Genomic DNA, 22,208 nt, shown 5'->3' on the forward strand with positions numbered 1-22,208 from the left:
TGCTAAGGCAATAGAAGGATGTGGGCATGGGAGGAAGAAGCTAAGGCAATAGAAGGATGTGGGCACAGGAGAAAGATGCTAAGGCAATAGAAGGATGTGGGCATGGGAGGAAGATGCTAAGGCAATAGGAGGATATGGGAATGGGAGATGGGGAAATGGAAGATAAGGAGAGGCAGTTACATTTAGAGGTAAGGATTGTAGATCTTCATTATAGGCTCAGGAGGAAGTACATTTGAGAGAATCCAATAGAAAGAGACTCTCAGATCATCTCTGATGCCCATGGCCATTTGTCACAGTGCTCACACCCTCCCAGGTACCTCTTAAGGCTTGTCTTGGTTCTAAAGGGGCCCTCATACAGTTGGTAAAAAGGGTAAGAAAGAGGGAGACGAAGGGAGGCAAGACTCTTCCCTCGAGGAAGGGTCTATGTTCCAGGGCTCTGCTGGTACCCACTGACAACCACTGTGAGCTCAACCACTCAGTGGAAGGAGGGTTTGAACTTCCTAAGACCACAGGCAAGATGCTGTCTGTGACCTGGTGATGATGAACCGAGGCACTCTCGGTCAGTCAAGTAGTCTGTGCTTGGGCCTGTCTACGCAGGAGTGAGATCCTGTTTCTGTTCTGACTATAGACTTAACTGGATATGTAAATGAAAGCTGGAAATGAGATTGACCAAACCAGCCTTTTGCAGATTAGGCATTAATATTTTTATTGTTCTTTACCACAAGTTTTATGAAGCCATGGAAATCTTCCCAGACAAGAAATGCTGTGGGTCTCTGAGAGGGCAAGTGGAAACACTGACGGAATTCTAAGTTACAAAAGGCTCCAGGCAGTTCAGCGCCAACAACTGAGCCTTTGGTTGTAGCAGCTGAGGCGCAGCTTCCGTTTTGCTGGGCAGAAGGTTGTGGCTGGACCAGAGGCTGGCAAGGCTTCTGGTGACCTGAAGACAAGTTGGCCAGTATATCAAGGGGAAGTGAAAGAGTTGGGTTGTGTCTTAGACCTATTCTTGAGGATCTGATGGCACCAGGGTCATGTCCCTGCCACCGTCACGTCACTGAGTCTTTGTGTTCTGTGTCCCCTTGTGCTGCTCCACTAGTGACCCAATCCACTCCGAAGTTTTCTCCCTGGCTTCCTCCCAGCTGACAGGTGGCTCATAGCCCAGATCTCGCTGAGCTTTCTTGTAGGAGAAGGTGAACACACTATTTAACAGTGTGACCACATAGCGGGTGAAGGGAGGCTGGTATGTATAGACTGGACGCAGCAGGAAGCTCACTACTTCTAGCAGGAAGGCAAGCCAGTACAGCAGGGGCAGGGGAGGGCTCCAACCAGAATAGAGGCGGAGGCCCCAATCCTTGCTCAGATTGTAATATAAATCATCATAGCTTTGGTGAGGAGTGTCATCTGAGATGTAGTAGAACTGTCCTTGGATGTTTGGTGACTTCTTGGGGTCTCGTAGGCCCCTGGCAGCCAGAACATGTGCCCAGGCCCCATTGCTCACATACACTGAGTTTGCCACAGAGAATTTGGAAATATGCCAAATAACGCCATTGTTTTCGAGTGCTCTATTCATTAAGCCCAAAACTGTTTGGCTTCCTTCTCCATAGATGAATGGGAGTCTTAAGGCACAAGTATGTAAAGTGCCGCCATCTTTCAGGGTGCACCCATTGGCTGCCAGCACTGCCTTCTCAGCTATCTTCTTGCTGTATGGATATGGATCAGACCACTTGCTTTCGTGATTCTCTTCCTCGCAGGCATTCCGGATGATCTCCTTGTAGGAGTTTGGTCCAGCCACGGACATTGAGCTGCTGTAGATGAAGACTGGAACACTGGCTTCCACACAAGCATCCAACAGGAGCTGAGTACCTGCTCACAGAAAGCTTGCCATTACCGACAGGAAATAAACCAAAGGGCCCATTGTAGCTATGGCATCAGCTTCATCTCCTTTTCAACCCCACTGGAAGGGCCGCTACAGACCCAAATGCCTTCTTACCTGATCTTGACTCAAATCGCCATTCTATAGCCATAGAATAACCCTAAAATTAGATTCTGGAAAACAGAGATTTCTAGCTTTCTGAATTCATAAAACTCTCTCTCTGTCTCTGTCTCTGTCTCTGTCTCTCTCTCTCTTTCTCTCTCTCCTCATGTACTTACTTTTCAGTGCTCGGGATCAAACCTAGGTTCTTCCTTATGTTAGACAAGGCCTGCCCCACTGAGCCACTGAGTCTTAGTTTGCTTTCTATTACTGTGAAAGGGTTTATATATGGCTTAGATGTTCTCATAAGTTTCACTGAGGAAAGTCACCCCAAGAACAAAGGCAGAAACCATGGAGGAATGCTGTTTACTACTTTGCTTCCCTTGTGCCCAGCAAGCTTACCCATAGAATGCAGGACCACCTGCTCACAGTGGCCCCGGGCCCTCCCATATCAATCATTAATCAAGAAAGTAGCCCACGGATATCCTCAGAGGCCAATCTGATGGAAGCAACTCTCCAGTTGAGGGTCCGTCTTTCCAGGTGGCTGGTATGTTCCAAGGAGCTACAAACTAAAGCCAGCATCTTCATTCTGGAAAATTATTCCTTTCTGTTTTCTAAACACTGGCATCAATAAATTCCCATTTACTTTGGGGATGTTGCTCAGTGGTTGAGCCTTTGCCTTGTGTTGAAGGTTTGATGCCCACCAGCAACAACAACAAAAAAGTAAAAAAGATGACTCCCCCAAATAAAAGCAAACAGTTACTTATGTTCATGCATTTCCTTTCATTAAAGGAGGGCCAGCTTTTAATTCAAAAATTCAAGACACATTTTCTCAGACATAGTACAGAACTTTCAGCATGGCCACTCAGGTATGCACATATAAGCAATATGTATTTTTATTTTACTTTTCAGGTAGAGTCTCTTGACTGTGCCATCCAGACTGTCCTGGAAGGTATGATCTTTCTGACTCAGCCTCCTGAGTGCTAGGATGACAGATGGGCACCAGTACCCCTGGGGATGCAGTATACACTCACAATTAGACACTAAAGGCTGGTATTTTTTTCTCATTTAGTAAAGACTAATTCAGTATTGAGAATCCTAGTATTCCCAGCACCAGCCTAAGTGCAGGGTATGAGCGAAGAAGCTAGGTAGTACTCAAAAGGATTCCTTTTGAGTTGGTAATGGAGAATCCCCAAATAATTCGTTGATTTGGAAAAGGAATCGGAGTCACTAAATCTGGAGGTCACCTGGAGCATACATGCCAGGCAGGACCTCGGAGCACAGTGGTACTAAGAAGACTGACTTGGGGTTGGGGGGCAGTCAGAGTGATCGTGTTATATGGTAAAGTCCTTATTAAAGTATATTGGAAACGACTTTCAGAGGCACTAAGCGTTTAGGGATGGGGATTTGAGGAAGACACTGTGCTCTGGCTAGGACCAGTCTTCAAGAGGAGATTGATGCTGATCTGAAGAGATGGCGTTGTGGAAATTGAAAACTGTTGCTTTTAAGAAAACAAGTGCTGGGTTATTTTTCTTGGCAGACCCCTGTGGAGCAGCTGTGATGGCTCTCTACAGAGGAAAGGCCAGGGTCTGCTTCAGAGAGGCAGTGGGTGGATGGACATCGAACATTTGGAGATGACGTCCCCTCACTTTGGCAGGGAGGAACAGTAGAACTTCCCTAGCAGTCAGAGTGTCATGGCTGTGACTTTATGTCTTTCCACTCCTACTGACTGCCTGTGGGGCCACTGTTCCCTCCTCGCTCAGTCCAGTGTCTTCTTCTAAACACCATAGCCCCGAGTTCTGCTCGCTGGGCTGGCAATCCGAGGTAACCCAGAGCAGGGCAGGTGTTCCATGGTCAGCATGTCCCTTCCTGTCCTCATGCTATTTGGCCATTCAGATTTTCCCACTCACTCCGTATCTTCCTGAGGTACTGTACCTTTCAGATTGATATCCACGATGGTCTGTCTGGGAATGACACCCAAGACGTCAACGGCAGCCGCGGTATGAATGACAACAGAGATGCCCTGGCAGGCTCTCCGTAGGCACTGGGCATCCAGAATGTCTCCCTTCAGCACGGTCACCTTGGCTTTTGTCTGCAGCTCTGAGAAACACAAAGCAGCTCATTGGGAAACCCTCCTGCTCGGAATGGAAGTTTCCTGACACAGTGTCAGTTGCCCAGGCCTTCAAGGGCAGCCAGAGCGAGGGGATCCTGGGGAGGAGGCCTTTCTACTGAAGGAACAATAGATACACAGCAGTCAGAATGCAGCATTTGGAGGGAAGGAGGGAGCATCGTTTCCACCCCCATCCTTTTGTGGAAATGAATCCTTGCAGGAAGATGTCATTTGTGCTTTGCACATGAAAACAGAGTTATGGAAATTCATGAACTCATTAAACCGATTGGAGAAGTGGTGGTAGTCAAATGTAAAATGGGAGAAATAGGATTTGATTGACAGAGAAGGGGAATCACTTGTGGATTTGGACTGAGGGAGAAGCAGAGGCAGAGTCTGCGTGGGAAGCTGTAACAGCGGTTTCAGGTTGTGAATATCCAGGCATGAAGACGTTAAGAGTAACCCGGACCCGGAACAGGTTACTCAGAGTGTGTCCTCCAGAGCTCCAGTGAGGAGGACCCAAAAGAGGGAGGCACAAAGATGGAAAATTCAGGCCCGCCCTGATAGGACTCGATGCTTTCTGGGTCTGTGCTGAGTCCAAATGGAGAGTCAGCTCAATAACAAGGGGAAACTGGATGGGCAATGAGAGAATTCAGAATGGGCTCCAGTGAGGGTTTAGGTGAGTATTTCTTATCAGATAGATACACTGTAAATGAGGCCTCCTCCAAGGGACCGTACTACATTAGGAGCAATGGATTACCTTCAGGTTCCTCTCAAGTTTAGAGGATGATACCAGCAATCACAATGCCACCTAAGTTAGTTCACAAAACTGACAGTGTGCCCCATGCAGCCTGTCCCAATGCCCCACACTGGTTCGAGCTTCATAGTTTATATATGACTTTCTCAGTCTGCTATCTTCTTTTCCGGCTACCTCATAAAGTCGGGATCCTGATGTCCCTGGCAAATGTTGGGGAAAGTGCAGACAGCTCCAGGGCATGTCTGCGGACACACATATTTCCAGGGATGGCTCTCTTGTTCCTCTGCCTCCTACCAATCCAAATCCATCCTCACTTCTCTGTGCATTTTAAAAGCAAGACTCCTTTGGAATCAACTCTCTTGCAACAATCAGGTCAACTGAATTTGCAAGGAATGCCAAAGACTACTCTGACAGAGGCAGAAGTAGAAATCTAGATCAGGAGAAATCCCTCTCGGGATAGACTCCAGCCTCTGCTGAATGTTTCTACTCTAGGCCCCCATCCCTTGTCAGGCAAGTCCAAGAAGGCCTTGAAGTAAGAAGGATAAGGGGAAGGCTTTGGGATGGAGGTAGATATCAGGATCTGAGTCTCTTCCTGTGTGCTTTTTCCTCTTCTCTGCTTTGCTACTGACTTTAGACAGACTGGGTCAAAAGGGCTGATATGCCAGGGCCGGAGGAGCCCAAACACAAGATAAAGTAGACTCACACGTCAGTTCTTTGGGGAGTCCTGAGATAGCAGGAAGGGATAACTTGAGTGTTATGTGGTAGAGTCATGTCTCACACCTTGTCCAAGACACCACGGACTTGGCAATTCCGTGCCACATCGTGGAGCTGATGTTGCTCTGTGGGGCTGCAGTAGAAGAACCCGAGAGAAGCTACCACACCCTAGCCTTTAAAGGACAGACCTCCAGACCTGGACGCCTACCCTTCCTTGTCTTATTTTAGCTGCAGGATCGTGGAGAAGTCAGTTGTCTTCTTGACCGTATGCGGCACCAACTGTGATTATCTCTGTTGAGCCTCTTTTACTGATCTACCTGTTTTTATTTGGTGAAAAGAGACCCCTCCCCACCCCTAGTACATGTTCACCAGCCTCTATGACACTTACTGGATAGCTCCTCCCTGTGTTTTGGAGTGAAGGACCTGTACAAGACCCTGATCTCCTGCAGCTCTTTCTCCTGAGTCAACATGCGGACGACTCTCTGGCCCAGAAACCCTCCTGCTCCTGTCACCAGGCAGCTCCACCTAGGCATGGTCAACACAGGAAGCAGACCTCAGAGGGAACAGGTGTGATGTCCGGTGACCCTGGGGAGGGGGAGAGAGAGATGCAATTGATTGGTACAGAGTCATGGAGTTTCTACTGTGATGACATAGTAGAAAAGAGGTGTTTCCTGACCACTTCCTTCATAACATCACTTCTGTGATTCCAGAGTGTGTGGATCATCTTCAGAAAGTCAGCAGAGGGTCAGTTTTGCAGCAGACACCAGGCGTGCAACCTCTAATTCAGATCAGCTCTGACACCGAGACACCTTTGGATCTCAGTGACAGGCTGTACTCCACGGTTGCCCCCCTCATATTAGCTGCCACTTCCAAGGCAAAGACTGTCTTACCTGTGCTTTTAGGAAACCTCACACACACTAGGGTCCTACAACCCTTCACTATGTGTGGCTAGTTTCTGCAGCTTCCCATAGACTTCAGAGACCCAAGCTTTCATTGGTTGGCTTCCTATGAAGGATGCCACCAAGGATATGGAGGAAGAGATGCACAGGGTGAGGAATGAGAAACCGGAACAAGACTTCTACATTCTTGCTTGATGTACCAACCTTCAAGATGCTGTGGGATGTCTTTCTGTATACTGTAAATATGTATTGCTCTCATTGGTTGATAAAAAAAGCTTCTTTGGCCTATGGCAAGGCAGGATAGAGCCAGGCAGGAAATTCAAGCAGAGCTACAGGAGAAGAAGGGTGGAGTCTGGGAGATGCCAAATAGCCATTCAAGGAGCAACATGCCAGGAGAATAATAAATATCACGGCCATGTGGCAATACTTAGATGAATAGAAGTGGGTTCATTTAAATGGAAGAGCTAGCTAGCAATAAGTCTGAGCCATTGGTAAAACATTTATAATTGATATTTAGCCTCTGAATGGTTATTTAAGAACTGGCAGACAGGAGAGAAACCTCCATTTACAGCAAGAATATCTAACTGTTCGGCTACCCAGAAGCTTAGGAGGCTGGGTCCTCCTGTGGCAATAAATAATGAAGACAATGCCCTACAGGTCGATATGATGTAGGCAATTTGAGATTTCCTCATTTCCGATGACTCCAGGTTATGTTGTATACAACCAAGGCTAATCAAACATGGCCAAAGTGTAGTCTCTCAGAATGTTAGATGTAATATTCCTTTATTATTGTTTTTTTTATAAACTTCTCTTTGTCCCAACTTCTTTGAGAAGCTCACAGGTAACTACATATCATGCATACACACATCTAAAAGACATCTCATTATTTATTAGAATAAATGACTTGTGATTATTTGTTGGTTGGTTTGTTTAGATTGACAAGAGTAGGCGAACAAATCACCTTCTGGTAGAAACTCTCTACGGCTCGTCCATTCTAGCCCATAGGTCCATGTGGCCAAGGATATTTATGAATGAAGCCCAATACAAAGTTGAGAATTTACTTAGAACATTATGAAAAGTTCTTTTCATTTTTTGATTCCATTGTGAGGTTCTTAACCATGAACTTTGTAGGTGAGCAAGCCTGGTTGTAGTTTCAAAAGATTGGACATACCAGCATGGAAGGGGCTTGCAACCCTTCTGATGGTTAAGGTGCATAAAGACCCCAGTGTAGGTCCCACATGGGGTGACTTTGCGGAGCCCTCAAGCACAGAGCACGTGCTCTCTCCACAGAGAGCACATACATTTCACCCGCTCACACTTCGAAAACTTCTTTCATATTACCTGAAAGTGGTGTAGACAGACCTAGGTACACACTGAGATTATAGAACTAGATGGGTGAATATTTTCCAATTAGATACATACCCATTCTTATAATACAGTAAATTGCAAAAGAGGGAACCGTAATACAAGAAGCCCATTGTAGGATGACTGTGAGCTTTTCTCTTCATGCCACCTACCCTCGCTTTTCCAACTAAAACATCCCTTGAGACTCTGTGAGTAGCTTGCTTTGACAATACCATATAGGAAAGAATGCTCAGAGCAGACAGGAATCCCGTCCCATCACATATGCAGGTACAGGACACACAGCTTGCTTGTACACAGTCTATTTGAACTTTTCAGCTTCCATGATCTTTTTTTAACACTTTTGTTTCCTTTATTGAAAGTACGTTCTTTTCTCACATAATATTTACTGTTTATGGTGTCCCCACCCTTTACCCCTGTGAGCACCTTCCCCTTCCCCTCTCATCTGGATCCACCCCCTCTCTGTTTCTCATTAGAAAGCAACTGGGTTTCTATGGAGTGATAATGACATGAAATATAATATAATAATATAAAACAAAAACCAACACATCAGAATTGAACATACAAACAGTGAAAAGAGCCCAAGAGAAGGCACAAGAAACAGAGACCCACTAGTTTGTACACTCAGGAATCTCATAAAACCACTAAATTAAAAACTACAATGTATTGCAAAGGACAGGATTTTATCAAACAAGTCTTTCACTTGCTTGGTCAGAGTTACCCCCAAGATATGTTATATTATTTGAGGCTAATGTGAAGGGTGTTGATCCCCAAATTTCTCCCTCAGTCCATTTGTCCTTTGTATATAGGAGGGCTCCTGATTTATGTGAGTTATCTATCTTGTTTCCTTGCTGAAAGTGTTTCATCACTTTAGGAGTTTCCTGGTGGAATTTTTTGATCACTTAAGTAGACTATCATACTATCTGCAAATAAAGATGTTTTGGCTTCTTTCTTTTCAAGATGTACCCGTTGATCTCCTTCAGTTGTGCTGTTGCTCTAGCCAAGACTTCAGGTGCTGCACTGAGTAGGTATGGAGAGAGTTTGCAATGTTGTCTTGTTCCTGACATTAGTGGAAATGCTTTGAGTTCCTCTTCATTTAAGTTGATGTTGGCTCTGGGTTTGCTATAAATTGCCCTTTTATGTTGAGGTATGTCCCTTGTGTCCCAGATCTTTTATCACAAAGGGTTGTTGTTTTCTGTCAAAGGTCTTTTTTTACATCCAATTAAATGGTTCTGTGGTTTTTGGCTTTCAGTTTGTGTATATGGTGGGTTACTTTTATTGACTTATATATGTTGAACCATTCCTGCATCTCTGAGATGAAGCCTACTTGATCATGGTGGATGATCTTTTTGATGTGCTCTTTGATTCAGTTTGCAAGTAGTTTATTCAGAATTTTTGCATCTATGTTCATGAAGGAAATTGTTGTGTAATTCTGTTTCTTTGTGGGACTTTATATGGTTTGGGTATTCTGTGTTAAAACTATCTGACTCTGGGCTCTTATTTGGTTGGGAGACTTTTGATGATAGCTTCTATTTCATTAGAGGTTATGGGTCTGTTTAAATTGTTTATCTTATCTTATGTATTGAGAAGATTCTTTTTCTTTATTTTTTCCAATTTATTGGAGTACAGGTTTTTAAAGAATCCTTATAATTCTCAGGATTTCCCTACTGTCTGTTGTTATAATTTTTCAGCTATAATTTTGTTAATTTGGATATCCTCTCTGCCTTTTGTTTAATATGTATAAGGATTTATTAATATTGTAGCTTGTCTCAAAGAACCAACTCTATGTTTCTTGGTTTCTTGTAGTTTTTGTTTCTCTTTTATTTATTTCAACACCAAGTTTGCTTATTTCTTGCTACTCCTGTTAGGTATTTTTCCTTTTTGCTCTAGAGCTCTCAGGTGTGCTTTAACTTACTAGTGTGATATTCTTTTTTTTTAAAAAAATATAGGCAGTTAGTGCTATGAAAATGCTTTCCAGAATGGTTTCATTGTATCCCTTATATTTGGATATGTTGTGTTTTCATTTCACTCAATTCTAAAATTTTTAAATTTCTTTCTTTTTTTCTGTCTTGTTTTTTATACAGTAGAGAGTTGTTTGCTTCCTTGAGTTTGTAAGCTTTCTGTTGTTGTTGATAGCCAGTTTTACTATGTGGTGGTCAGACAGGATACAGGGTATTATTTAAAAAAATTTTGTATCTGTTGAGACTTGTTTTTTGTTCACGTATGTGGTCAATTTTGGAGAAAATTCCAGGAGGTTCTGAGAAGAAGGTACATTCTTTTGTGTTTGCATGAAATGTTCTGTAAATATCTCTTTGGTTTCTATTTGGTTTCTAAGGTCAGTTGACTGAGCATTTCACTGTTTAATTTTTGTCTGGACAATTTGTCTGTGGGTGAGGGTAGGTTATTGAAGTCTCCCAGTATCAGAGTGTAAGGGTCAGTATGTGACTCAAGCTGTGGTAATGTTCATTTTGAACTTGGGTGCCTATGCGCTTAGATGTTAAGAACTGTAATATCCTCTTGGTGGATTTTCCTTTGATGAGTATGCCATGTATTTCATTCTATCTTATGATTAGTTGTGGTTTCAGGTCTATTTTGTCATCTATTAAAGTAAGTATACCAGTTTGCCTCTTAGGTCCGTTTTCTTGGAATATCCCTTTTTATCCTTTTATCCTGAAGTGATGTGTATCTTTGATACAGAGATGTGTTTCTGAATCAGCAGAAAAAGAACAATAGATTTTCATATCCATTCTGCTAGTCTGTGTCTCTTTCATGAGTGATATCATTAAGCAGTGTTTGTTTATTTCTGTTATTTTTTTTTGGTGATGTTTTGTGGCTTTCCCTCTTTTGTTTTGCTGTCCTGGAATTATATATTCCTTGTATTTTCTTTGGTGTAGTTAAACTCCTTGGGTTGGGGTTTTTCTTCTATCACATTCTACAGGGCTCAATTTATAGTAGATATTGCTTAAATATTATGGTTTTATCATGTAATATCTTGTTTTCTTCATTGATGGCAATTGAAAGTTTTCTGGGTATGATGAATGGGCTGGCATCTCTGGTCTTTTAGAAACTCTAGAACATCTGTCTAGGCTCATCTGGCTTTTAGAGTCCCATTGAGACATAAGGTGTTCTAAACAGAGACTGTGCTTTTTTTTTTCCTGACCACCCAGACCTGAATAATCACACAAAACAATACTAATTACAATACTGTTTGACCAATGGCTCCGGTGTATTCCTAGATAGCTCTTACATCTTAAATTAAATTTCTATTAATCTGTGTATCGCTATGAGGCTGTGGTTTACCGGTAAGGCTGGCTTCCTTCTCTTTCGACAGCTACATTGCATCTGCCTGATTCTACCTTATTTATCCCTGCCTTTAGGGAGAAAGTGACAAGGCTAGCCATTTTGGCACGAAACTGCTCTTTTCTGGAATGTTTGACTATTGGTATGCTGTATAAACTAGACATGCAAGATCTACAGAAAAATTACTGCTGAACTTGCCAGAACTGCACACACAGGTTTGGACCACAGCATGGAAGCTGCTCAGACAGGTTTGGAATGCAGCAGGAAGCTGTACAGACAGGTTTGAAATGCAGCATGCAGCAGGGTGCTGCACAGACAGGTTTGGAATGCAGCAGAAAGCTGTACAGAAAGGTTTGGAAAGCAGCAGGGAGCTACACAGACAGGTTTGGAATGTAGCAGAAAGCTGAACTCTAGAATTCCCCAGACTAAATGTGCTGGTAGAAAAGGCTTCTGCCACATTCTGGTGAAAGGAAGTATGTGAGTTGAATTAAGAATTCTAGGATTTCACTAGTTGAGCATAGACATATTTGTAACTTTGGAGAAATCTTTGTGGGTGTGTCTTTTAATTCCCTTTTGATTTGATGCTGTGAAACACAAACAAGCGACTTCCTCATACAAATTGGCGCCCATGTGGCCAACTAAAATCCACATAAAAACCTGAGAAAGCTTAAAAATTAATTCTAGACACAAAAGAACAGAGTTAAGCACAGTTTGCTAGTGGCATTTTCTTGAATGGGCTTTGTTTGCTAGAAGCAAGCAGAGGCATGGCTCCTTTAAAGGAAGTTTACTTGATTCAGTGTTAGCAGGAAAAAAGCTGCACTGTCTTAAAATGGGAACTTTCTGGGCCCTGCTGGCATGATCTCTGATTCTTTTAGGCAGGAGATCTTGATACTGAGCATTTGGATGGGGATTGCGAACACTCTACTGCAGCTTTCTTGATGGCAATGTGGACCAGCTGTGTGCCTGAAACTGGGGCAGTGTGTATGACTCTCAGAGCAATGAGCAGCTCTGCCATGTTGGAATGGGCATGGCAAGAAGGAAGTACTGTATGTAGCCTAGAAATGTCACAGCTTAGATTATTAATCACTTAGCATTTTGAAAAGTACTTCTGGTCAGAAAATAATTACAGATATATTATAAAGACAAGTCCAGGACTGGAGAGATGGCTCAGTGGTTAGGATCACTGACTGCTCTTCCAGAGGTCCTGAGTTCAATTCCCAGCAACCACATGGTGACTCACAAATACCTATAATGAGATCTGGTGCCCTCTTCTGGACTACAGGCAGGATACTGTATAAATAAATCTCAAAAAAAGACAAATCCAGATGAATCATAATGTTGGATAAATTTACATAGGCTTGGAAGAGAGAAGAAAAAGAGTATAGAGAGCATAAAATAAAGTTAATGCTTTAAGAAACAGGATAAAGTTTTTGAAGAGATAGAGTACAGACAGTTATATATTAAAAGGAGTAAATAAAAGTAAGCCATGTAAAGATGGAAAAGTCACAGAGAGTCTAGATTATGTATATTATAATATCTTCAAATTTTTTGACTGTAAAGGAGCTAAGTACAGAGAGATATTTCATTGTATGGGCTGCTAAGTTAAACCAACATAAAGGTGTCTTGATTCCAAAGTTTGAGCCTAAGGATATGTTGCTTTGGAAAAGAGGTTCTTCTTTTGTTTTCACAGAAGATGAGAACCTGTGTGTTGCTTTTAGACCAATATGGTTTGATAGACCATGCCCTCCTGAAAGTTTGCCGTGAACACCCTCAAAAAATTACTTTACCCATCTGCTGACTGAGATGAACCTAGCACACAGGATACACCATGAAAGACCTGATTAACAGTGCCCCCAAATGGCAGGAAGCAGTATGGACAGAACTATACCCATAATCCCAAATATTGTTTATAATTGTTTGTTTACATTTAAAGGGGATATGCAATAGAGATGAATAATTTGCATTGGTATGGATCTTGGTTTATTGATATAAATTTAAGGTTAATTTTGTTATATGAGTATGTATTTCTGATCTTGATTAAGGTATGTGTTCCTGTAGCTCATTTTAAAATGTAGTGTATAATTAAGAAATATAAGTTAATAGATACTCATCTATAATAGTCAGGCTTGTAGCCATGCTACTTAGATTTTCTAGATGTATAGAGATATATTTCAGTTGGATAGGTATTCTTTAAATCTTTCAGAGACCTTTAGAATATGGCATTTGAAATATTTAAGAAATTAAGACTTTGCATGACAATGAGACACATCTAATCCTGGCAGCAGCAACTACTTCAAGAAGATGATGGGCATCAAAAAGTCTCCTTATGGAGTTTGCTTCCTATTTGGGCAAGAAACTGCTCTTACCTAGACTGCTTAACTGGACATTCACGACCCGCAGGGAAATGACTTATGAAGTTGCCTAAGGTGAGATGGTCCTATGGGATTCCTGCTTCATGAAAGAGTCTGCCAGACATTCTGCAGGACACAGAAGAAAGTGACTGAAAAATTGCTAATATAGGTGGAACTGTCTTTGAAATTTCCTGCTTTGTGGAAAAGTCTGCTAGATACTAAGGGCCTGTGGGCTGAATATTGGATGCCCCAATGGTACAGAAGAACTTTGGGTGACAGTCCAGGTATTGAGATGTCTCTGTCAATTCTAGAATTTTGGAAGTTGCTCAAAATGTACTTCCTGTTTACTTAGGTAATATTATAACCTTCTGGAGTCTTTGATGGAGTTAATGAATTTATAGTTATAGTTTTCCTTAGTTATGATAAAAGATAAAGTAGATATAAATATTGTAACTGTAATTCTTGTTTGATACCTGTTTTGGTATATGTAATTTTACTGTGTTAAAATTAAAACCTTCTTTTTTTATTTAAACAGAAAAGGGGAAATGGTATGGGAGTTCCTTCTATCTATGTGTTGCTTTTATTGGTTAATGAATAAAGAAACTGCCTTGGCCTATAGATAGGGCAGAACTTAGGTAGGTGGGGAAAACTAGACTGAATGCTGGGAGAAGGAAGGTGGAGAGGGAGACACCATGGAGCTGCTACCAGAGTAAGACATGCTGACACTTTGCCAGTAGGCCATGACCTCATGGTGATGTACAGATTAATAAAAATTGGTTAAATTAACATGTAAGAGTTAGCATTAAGAATCTAGAGCTAATGGGCCTAGCAGTGATTTAATTAATACAGTTTCTGTGTGATTATTTCGAGTCTAAGCTAGCTGGGTGGCTGGGATGAGTGAGCAACTCCCTCTTACACATGTGGGTCCCAGGGACAGAATTCAGGTTACCAGGTCTGGCAACAGGTACCTTACCCACTGAGCCATTACTTTGGAGTAGCCTGAACGGTTATTTTAGCAAACAGGGATGGGGATTCCTTAGGATCTGTTAGTTAATTGCCTCTTTTCTTTCTTGGGCGTGGAGTACAAACTATAAAATTTATATATATTCCTAAGGAAATGGAAAATATGAACATACATTATAGGGTTTCTGATGCATTGCCTGTGGGCTACTGGAGGCTTTGTTTCACATATGCTCTCCAAATGGGGAGGTCATAAATAAAGTCTGTGCAGTCCTTTTGTTTGATTTCCACTAACAGGCAAGAAGAGGCCTGGGAGACAGGCCTGGGAGGCATGCCTACCTATCCTTCTGTCTGTCCTCTGACTGTTTGCCTTACTCCCTGCCTCTCTGACCTCCATTCCCCACTCATCTCACTAACCAGAAAATTCTCCATGTTACTCCTCCTCAGCTTTCCTTGAGAATCTGGATCCTTCCACTCCCTCTGCTCTGGTGGCTGAGGGTATACAGCCTGCCAACTCAGGATGGGAGTCTGGTGGTTTTCCCTTCAGAGTCCCCAGTGACTTACAGGTTTTAGTTCACTGCGGCCAGTCTGAGCTTTCAAAGTCAGCACCTCTGACTCACAGCATATTCCAACGTGCTTCCATTTGCTGCTGCCCCTGTGGGATGTAGGCAGGATTTACTCACTCTGCCTACATCTGGTGTCCTACTTGTAACAGGAGTTTTCTAGGTAAATGAACACAGACTGGAGACCATGATCTTTGTAGGTAGTTTGATGCTGTAATTTTATTCACAACACGCTCCACACCACAGGACAAGTTATCTGAACAAGGCAGGGTACGGATCCATACAAGGTTCCATAATGTCCTGAACAAATTATTAGCTGTGATAGAGCTATCTCATGGTTCAGATGTCTATCTCATTTATAGCCCTGGAGGAGAGTTCACTCCATAAATATATGGTGCAGCCAGGTGCAGGGCCTGCAATCCAATTCCGTGTAAGGGTGTTCCCTGGCAGTCATCAGTCTAGATCCTGGACAGCGAGAAATTTCACAACATCTAGCTTTTGATATTTCACCTGGGGGAGGGTAGCATGAAGTAGGGTCAGACACAAGTCCTGCGTCAGTTCCAATGTTCTCTTCATAGGTTAGCCATTGGTTATAATTTTACTCTTTTTGTTTCTTTGGGGTTTTCGAGACAGGGTTTCCCTGTAGCTTTTAGAACCTGTCCAGGAACTAGCTCTTTCAGACCAGGCTGACCTTGAACTCCATCTGCCTCTGCCTCCTGAGTGCTGGGATTAAAGGCATGTGCCACCACTGCCAAGCTTTGGTTAACATTTTAAAGCAGTGAAGACTCAGAGTTTAAGCATGTCATCATAACCTTTATGGAACCTAAGAGGGAAGGTGAAGTGTCTAGGAAGTGAGCAGGGCAGAGATGTATATCAACAGAGTGTGGTCTTGATTGAGGCTCTGACTTTACTGGGTGTCTGTGTCCCCACTGTGATGTTCAGTGGCTGCAAATGAGTTTAAAACTCACCATCACCTGGGAAACACGTAGAATTCAATGCAGGAGTGCTAGGCAGTCCTATAGGTGTTAACATTCAGCCCTCCAGTCAAGGAGGCCACTGATATCAGGGAAAGGGCTGAGTCCTTTCCTTTTCTGTCTCTCTCTTGAAAAGGCCTCTCCCCACATCTCCCCCTCTCCTTCTGTCTGTCCCCCCTTCTCTCTCTCTCTCTCTCTCTCTCTCTCTCTCTTTCTCTCTCTCTTCTCTCCTCTCTGCTTTTCCCCTCTTCTCCTTTCCCCCTCCATAACCTACTAAATAAATATCCAATCTCACTCTGCATGGTGTGCCTATCCATATCTCTGTCTCTTGCCTGCTGCCTCATGTTTCCCTGCCTGGAACCAGCCTCCTTTGGAGACCTGCAATGTTGTCTTGTGGCATGCCCATCTGTCTGTCTCTCCTCATGGCCTGCTGCAGCCACTCAGGGATCTGGGTATTTTTTTTTCTACAACAACCACATGTTCCATATACCTGAGCACAATTTCTACAGAGCAATTTCAACTTAACCATTTCTCCGAATATGAGAAATTGACCACTAAGCTCCTGGCAATTTTCTGTTGTTCCTAGAAATGGGGGACAGCCTCCAACCATGGATGACTGTACCCTTTGCTGACATTAATTTTTGGATTGCTTCACTTTCCTAAAATTTTATTTGGACAGCCTGGAGTCAGCCCTCCCATGCTAGCACTGCATACACTGTACAGTGCATTCAACAGGAGGCCCAGGGTTCTTTGGGTTTTCTTTCTTTTTTTACTTTGTCTCCCCCCCCCACCCCGTGTTGCTTGTTTTTGTTTTTGTTTTGGTAAAGGCTGCTCAGAATGTCCTTTGGCCCCTCTGGCTTCCACCAGAAGGCAGGAGACATTCTCCCACAGGTCCTGTGATGTTCATGGTGATTCACACCCTGCCTATAGTGGAGAGACATCTCACTGTGGGTCTTGTGATGTCAGTTTTTCATGAGTTTTCACAGTATCAGCTCTGGGTAGCAAGCCATCCATACCCACCCTGGGAAGGATGCCTTTTAGAGGTCCTGAAACCACAGGCCTTAATGCCCTACTTCTTCAGCTCCTATACTCACACTGCTGGTGTCCCACTGGCTATACTCTCATGGGAGCTTTCTAACTACTGTCAGCGCACAGGCAAATCGAAGGAGTTTCTTCAAACTGCCTCCACCACTACTACTGCTGCAATAAGAGTGGTTGGATCGATGAGGTGGCTGTTTTCAATTCCAGCCTTTCACTTTCTACCACAGCTTGTGGCATGGCAGCTCAGCAACAGGGCAGATCATGCTTCTAGGTCTTTCTTATTATTAAGCTTAAAATCCCCGCAACTCAAAAATTGTGGCTTTTCCATGCAACATGTGACTGCTGCCATTTTGACTGAGGTCAGGTGACCTTACCACCATCTTATCTTTGGTCAGGTGACTTTGCAACCATCTTGGCTGAGAGCCACGTCAGGTGACCAAGTTCTGCCATCTTTACTGAGGTATATCCTGCCTGGTTCCCCAGTGTTAGCTCTATTACATGGGTAACCTTACCACCATCTTAAGTGAGGTCAGGTGACTTCACTGAGATCCAGCTCAAGGGACCAAGTCCTACCATCTTTACTGAGGTATACCCTCCCTGGTCCCACATTTACTTATGTTTTTGTCTCTAAATTGCTCTTGTTGACTCTGTTGCATATGTGTTTTGTGCAGTGGCATGTCTTTGGTAGGGCCTACCAAGAGCATCCACCTCACCCAATCCCTGTTTACTCTGTGTGTATGTATGTGTGTTCATACATGTGACTTGAATGAGCCTATGTTTACTATTAAATGTTAGAGTTGTCTGTTCCTTGCATCTCATTTCAGACTACAAAAACAATAATCTCATGTTTTAAACTGGTATGTACTTTCAAGTCTCTTACAAAAATACTTTATATTTAATCCAACCCTCATATACAATCTATTAAGATGTCCTCTACTATTGCCAGTTCTGCCATTAATGTTCTATTGCAAGCAACTTTTTCTTCTTTCTGTCTTTTTATGAGTATAAATATTACCTGTTAAGTTAAAAGCCAGTATAGGCAAGCTCAGACACAGCTCTCCAGGCAGATTCTATACTGTAGTTATACCTGATAAACATCCCTCAACTGCTCAGAGATCTGGGATATATGGCATTTAAATATTTAATTATTAAAAAAAACTTTTCATAACAAAAAGAAACAAGTTGGCTCCTAGCAGCACTCTACCTCCTCCAAAGAAGACAGAAGACAAATGGGCACACAGAAACATCCATCCACAATTTGATCAACTGCCAAGCACTGACCACTGGGAAAAATTGCCTTTCCTTTTAAACTGAATATCTCCAGACATGGACAGAATCGATGGAATCTATACCTTACCTGCTCAGGTCAAGATAGGCTTGTCTTCCTACAGATTTTTAGCCCACAGGATTTTCTGGAGCCTGGCAGGCCTCGTGCTAAACAGCAAAAGGCAAATATGGCCTTCAGCAACCATGGAGGACCCTGAAGAGTTGCTCTAGGTGACAACCAAGTAAGTTCTCTGTCATTTTAAATCAATAACTCAAGTAAAATTGTATCCTTCTCAAAAATCTCTGATGCAGTTTGGCAGCTGAGAGGTTTTGTCAGTTTAAATGGGCAACCTCAGCAAACAAATTTCAGCAAAATACAAATACAAAAGAGGACTTACAAGTTATAAAGGTGTGAGCACAAATACGTTATCAAATTTCTCTCTCATGTTGCCTTCCATAGTCTTCGAAATACTTTTCATTGTGCAAAAATATCTATCACAGTGATTCTTACATAAATATGCTACTGTTTATAGAATGTATATGTCTAAAATTTGTTTTTCAGAAACCCAAAGAATTCTTGTAAGTTCCAGGGAGTGGAATTGAAGGATCCACCTTAAAAAGGTCAAATACAGCACCCTCTATTCCGTGGTCCTAATTTATTTTCCATAAACTTAACTTTGTCTTCTGTTCTCCCAATACCTTAAACAAACACCAGACATTCCCATACCACAAGCACTGGACAGGAGCAAAGAGACCAGCTATGTCAGGATGTGACTTGCACCCAGCCTTCTCGGGTTCCCCCCAAAGATGATGCCCACAAACAAGCAGGAAGCAGTCTTGAGAATCTGCTGCTCCAATTCCTTTAACCTGTAGTGCCTAACCTCCTGCCTTTTTAGTATAAAAATGAGATGGGAATGTAATGATCTGTCCTGTCCCTTCAAGAGACAAGCCACGCCCAGTCCCTCCCCTGTCTTCAGAAGCAAGCTTATCTTAGCTTCCAGTCTGAGTCCCTTCCTTTTCTATCTCCCTCTTGAAGAGGCAGCTTCTGCCTCTCCCCACTTCTCCTCTTCTCACTTCAGTCTCTCCCGTCTTGCTCTCTCTCTCTCTCTCTCTCTCTCTCTCTCTCTCTCTCTCTCTCTCTGACTCTCTGCTTTTCCCTCTTCTGCATTCACTATTTCCTCTCCATAACCCACTAAATAAATATCCAACCTCACTCTGCATGGCATGCCTATTCATGTCTCTGTGTCTTGCCTGCCCCCACATGGCTCACTGTCTGGGACCAGCCACCTTAGGAGACCTGTGGCATGGTCTCATTGCATGCCCACCTGTCTGTCTCTCTTCGTGGCTTCTGCAGCTACTCGGGGAACTGCACTATCCCTGCCTGGGACTGGCTGTTCACTGCCTGCCACCACATGGCCCACTGCCACTGCTCAGGGACCTGCAGCACTTCTGCTGCTGCAGCCGCCAGGGATCCACAGCATTTTTACTTTTGCCATTATAGCATGCCTAATAGGTCTCTGTCTCTCACCCACTGCATGGCTCCCTGCCTGGGACTGGCTGCCTTAGTGGCCCGCCATGGTCTCTGGCCCATTGCCCATTACCACCACTCAGGGACCTGTGGCATTTTATTTTTACCATAACAGTAAGGCCATAGGGATAGGACTGCCTAAGCCAGTTGGAACATACTGGACATGGAACCCAAGGGTCTTTCTTTATGGATATTGTCCTTCTTTCAGTCTTGCCTCCTGCAAATTCAGGCAATACTCATTTTGACCCCAATATAGATTTTGCATAGTTTTTGGTGCAAAGGTCTCAGGTGTTCTGCTGGCATCTAGACAGACCAGTGGGATGATCAATAAGTTAAAGAACAACCATAGTCAACAGGGAGAGGTCCCCTGAACCAGTAGGCAACTCTGTCTAGTATGCTGGAGATTCCCCAGAGAAGGTAGCCTGAGACAAGAGGAAGTGGTTAAGAAACCACTATAGGGAGTGGGTGGTGCTGCCAGAAGGGCTAGCCTTGGAGGAACTAGGCTGGACAAGGTGACCCAATATAAGGAGCAGGGTCCCAAAAGCCAGTAAAAGGGTCAGCTTCCCCTATTCTTTTCCTCCTTCCATATGCTTCCCTCTCCTATTTCTCTTATATATAGTATAGTGATTAAATGCTTTGGCTGTAGACTCCCAGCAACCTTCTGTTTCTTAATTCTCCTCATGATCATGCAACTTGCTCATGTTCAACCACACTTTAAATTCATATTTATGTTAAAAGAATTCTGCCTCTTCCCTACTTATGCCAGCTATTTGATAAAAATCTTTGTGTTCTCTACCTTATTTTTCCTCTTTATTCACTCTTAGTTGCCTACATGATCAGACATTTTTGATATATAGGTGAAATAGGGAATACCCCCTCAACACAGAAAAGAGCTGAATGACACTCACCAAAGGCATTTATGAGGGCAGTGCCCTCAACTATGGAGCACACATGGAGGTGGTGAACTGAGAAGCTTTGTATAGTGAGTAAGTGGAGTTGAGAAGTGTTAGCAGAATACACGCTTGCTCCTTCTCCTGTTGATAAATTGATATACACTGTTTATACATATTGGGAGCCAAATCTAAGAGCATGACTCCTCTAATTTCAGACACAAGCATTTATCTCAAACGTCCTTCAGGAGCCCTTCCCCAGACAGACTCGCTCTCTCTCACCCCTGTGATGAGGAGAAAATAGAACAGAAAACAATTAAAGGTATTCAAGCCATTGAGTCCCCCAGAACAGAGTGTAAGAACAGCTAGAGCAATCATTGCCAAAAGAGGTTATTGCTTGTCTCATGGTATAAAGATAAGTACGGGGGGAGCAACAAACAGGAAGCTTACTCATGGAACCAGAAACTTTCCTACAAGGCACAGAATTAGTTACTTTGTATTGCTGTCAGGAGACTTCACTGCCAAAGCAATTTACAAAAGAAAACATTTAATTGGACTCACGTTTTGTTTCCCTGGTTTGGAGATCTGGATTGCAGCAGGCACAGCAGAGAGAGCTCCCTTCTAGATATGAAAGAGGAAATAGAGGTTGCTATAGGAGCAGCAGCTGCTCAAATTCCACCCTCAGAGACACCTCCTCAAAGAAGCCACATACCCTACTCCCTTATCAACATTTCTACCAATGGGGACCAAGGATTCAAGCATGTGAGCCTGTGGAACTGTTCTCATCCAAAGTCATCAAAGCTGTCAGGCTTCAGCACGGCTGTTTTAACAAGGTCTCTCTAATCAGTAATACCGGGGTCTTATTTGAGATTACGTTTGCTTTCTCTCTCACGTGGGCTACTCTTGTCCTTCCTGCTGGGTAATGTAAGCCCCTGATTTGATGATGTTTCTTTGCCACTTCTCTCTACTTGGCTACTTTTTATTTGTAATTTTACTCTTGCTAGCTCTATAGAAAACCACTCATTTCATACTGAAAGAGCATTTCACTATATGGAACATAATTGATGTAGTTGTCAAAATCAACAAGATGATGTTTCTGTTTTTGAAGATGTTATTATAAAAAAAAAGGGGAAAATGAAGAGTTAAAGAAAGGAGTATGTCTGACAATTGCCACTGTGCGGCTGAGCTGGGAACTTGACAAGTGATCTGTGGGTGTAATGTGATGATTAAAGCCTCACCCCATGGAAACTTGGCTTTCATTCCCAACGGGTAGGAAAACAATGGGAGCAAATCACTTTTTAAAACTTCAACAAAGGGTTAACATGTAAAGATTTGTTGGCTCTCTGTATTTTTTCTTCTGCTTTTTCCTGATTGCAGAGTTCACTGTTCATGTTTACTTGGGAACTTCTTTATCTTAGCTGGCTCGAGCTCAGTGTGACATCTTGCAATTATCAGACTTTTATAGGAGAAATCAATGTGCGAAAAAAAAACATTTAATGAAATCGAAGCAGCAGCAAGGTTTGCCTA

General features: G+C 43.0%; 1 protein-coding gene across 4 annotated transcripts; it reads right to left on the reverse strand.

Annotated features, from left to right (window-relative positions):
- Positions 1-680: 680 nt before the first annotated feature.
- Positions 681-21,487, reverse strand: LOC121437911 (NADPH-dependent 3-keto-steroid reductase HSD3B3-like). 4 transcript variants are annotated; one of them, XM_041638032.1, is made up of 5 exons: positions 21,394-21,487; positions 21,243-21,302; positions 5,936-6,132; positions 3,905-4,069; positions 681-1,860 (listed from the first exon to the last, which is right to left on the reverse strand). In XM_041638032.1, exons 3-5 carry the CDS (start codon positions 6,078-6,080, stop codon positions 1,049-1,051), a joined length of 1,122 nt encoding a protein of 373 aa, XP_041493966.1. In that variant the 5' UTR covers positions 6,081-6,132; positions 21,243-21,302; positions 21,394-21,487; the 3' UTR covers positions 681-1,048. The 4 variants fall into 4 exon arrangements, with proteins under 4 accessions (XP_041493966.1, XP_041493963.1, XP_041493965.1 ...); XM_041638029.1 differs by lacking the exon at positions 21,394-21,487 and adding an exon at positions 14,984-15,074 and having other exon boundaries at positions 21,243-21,347; XM_041638031.1 differs by lacking the exon at positions 21,394-21,487 and having other exon boundaries at positions 21,243-21,377.
- Positions 21,488-22,208: the final 721 nt, after the last annotated feature.

Source organism: Microtus oregoni, unplaced genomic scaffold (assembly GCF_018167655.1).
Source record: "Microtus oregoni isolate MIOR12 unplaced genomic scaffold, Mior012 000054F_ref0000373, whole genome shotgun sequence".
Taxonomy (NCBI): domain Eukaryota; kingdom Metazoa; phylum Chordata; class Mammalia; order Rodentia; family Cricetidae; genus Microtus; species Microtus oregoni.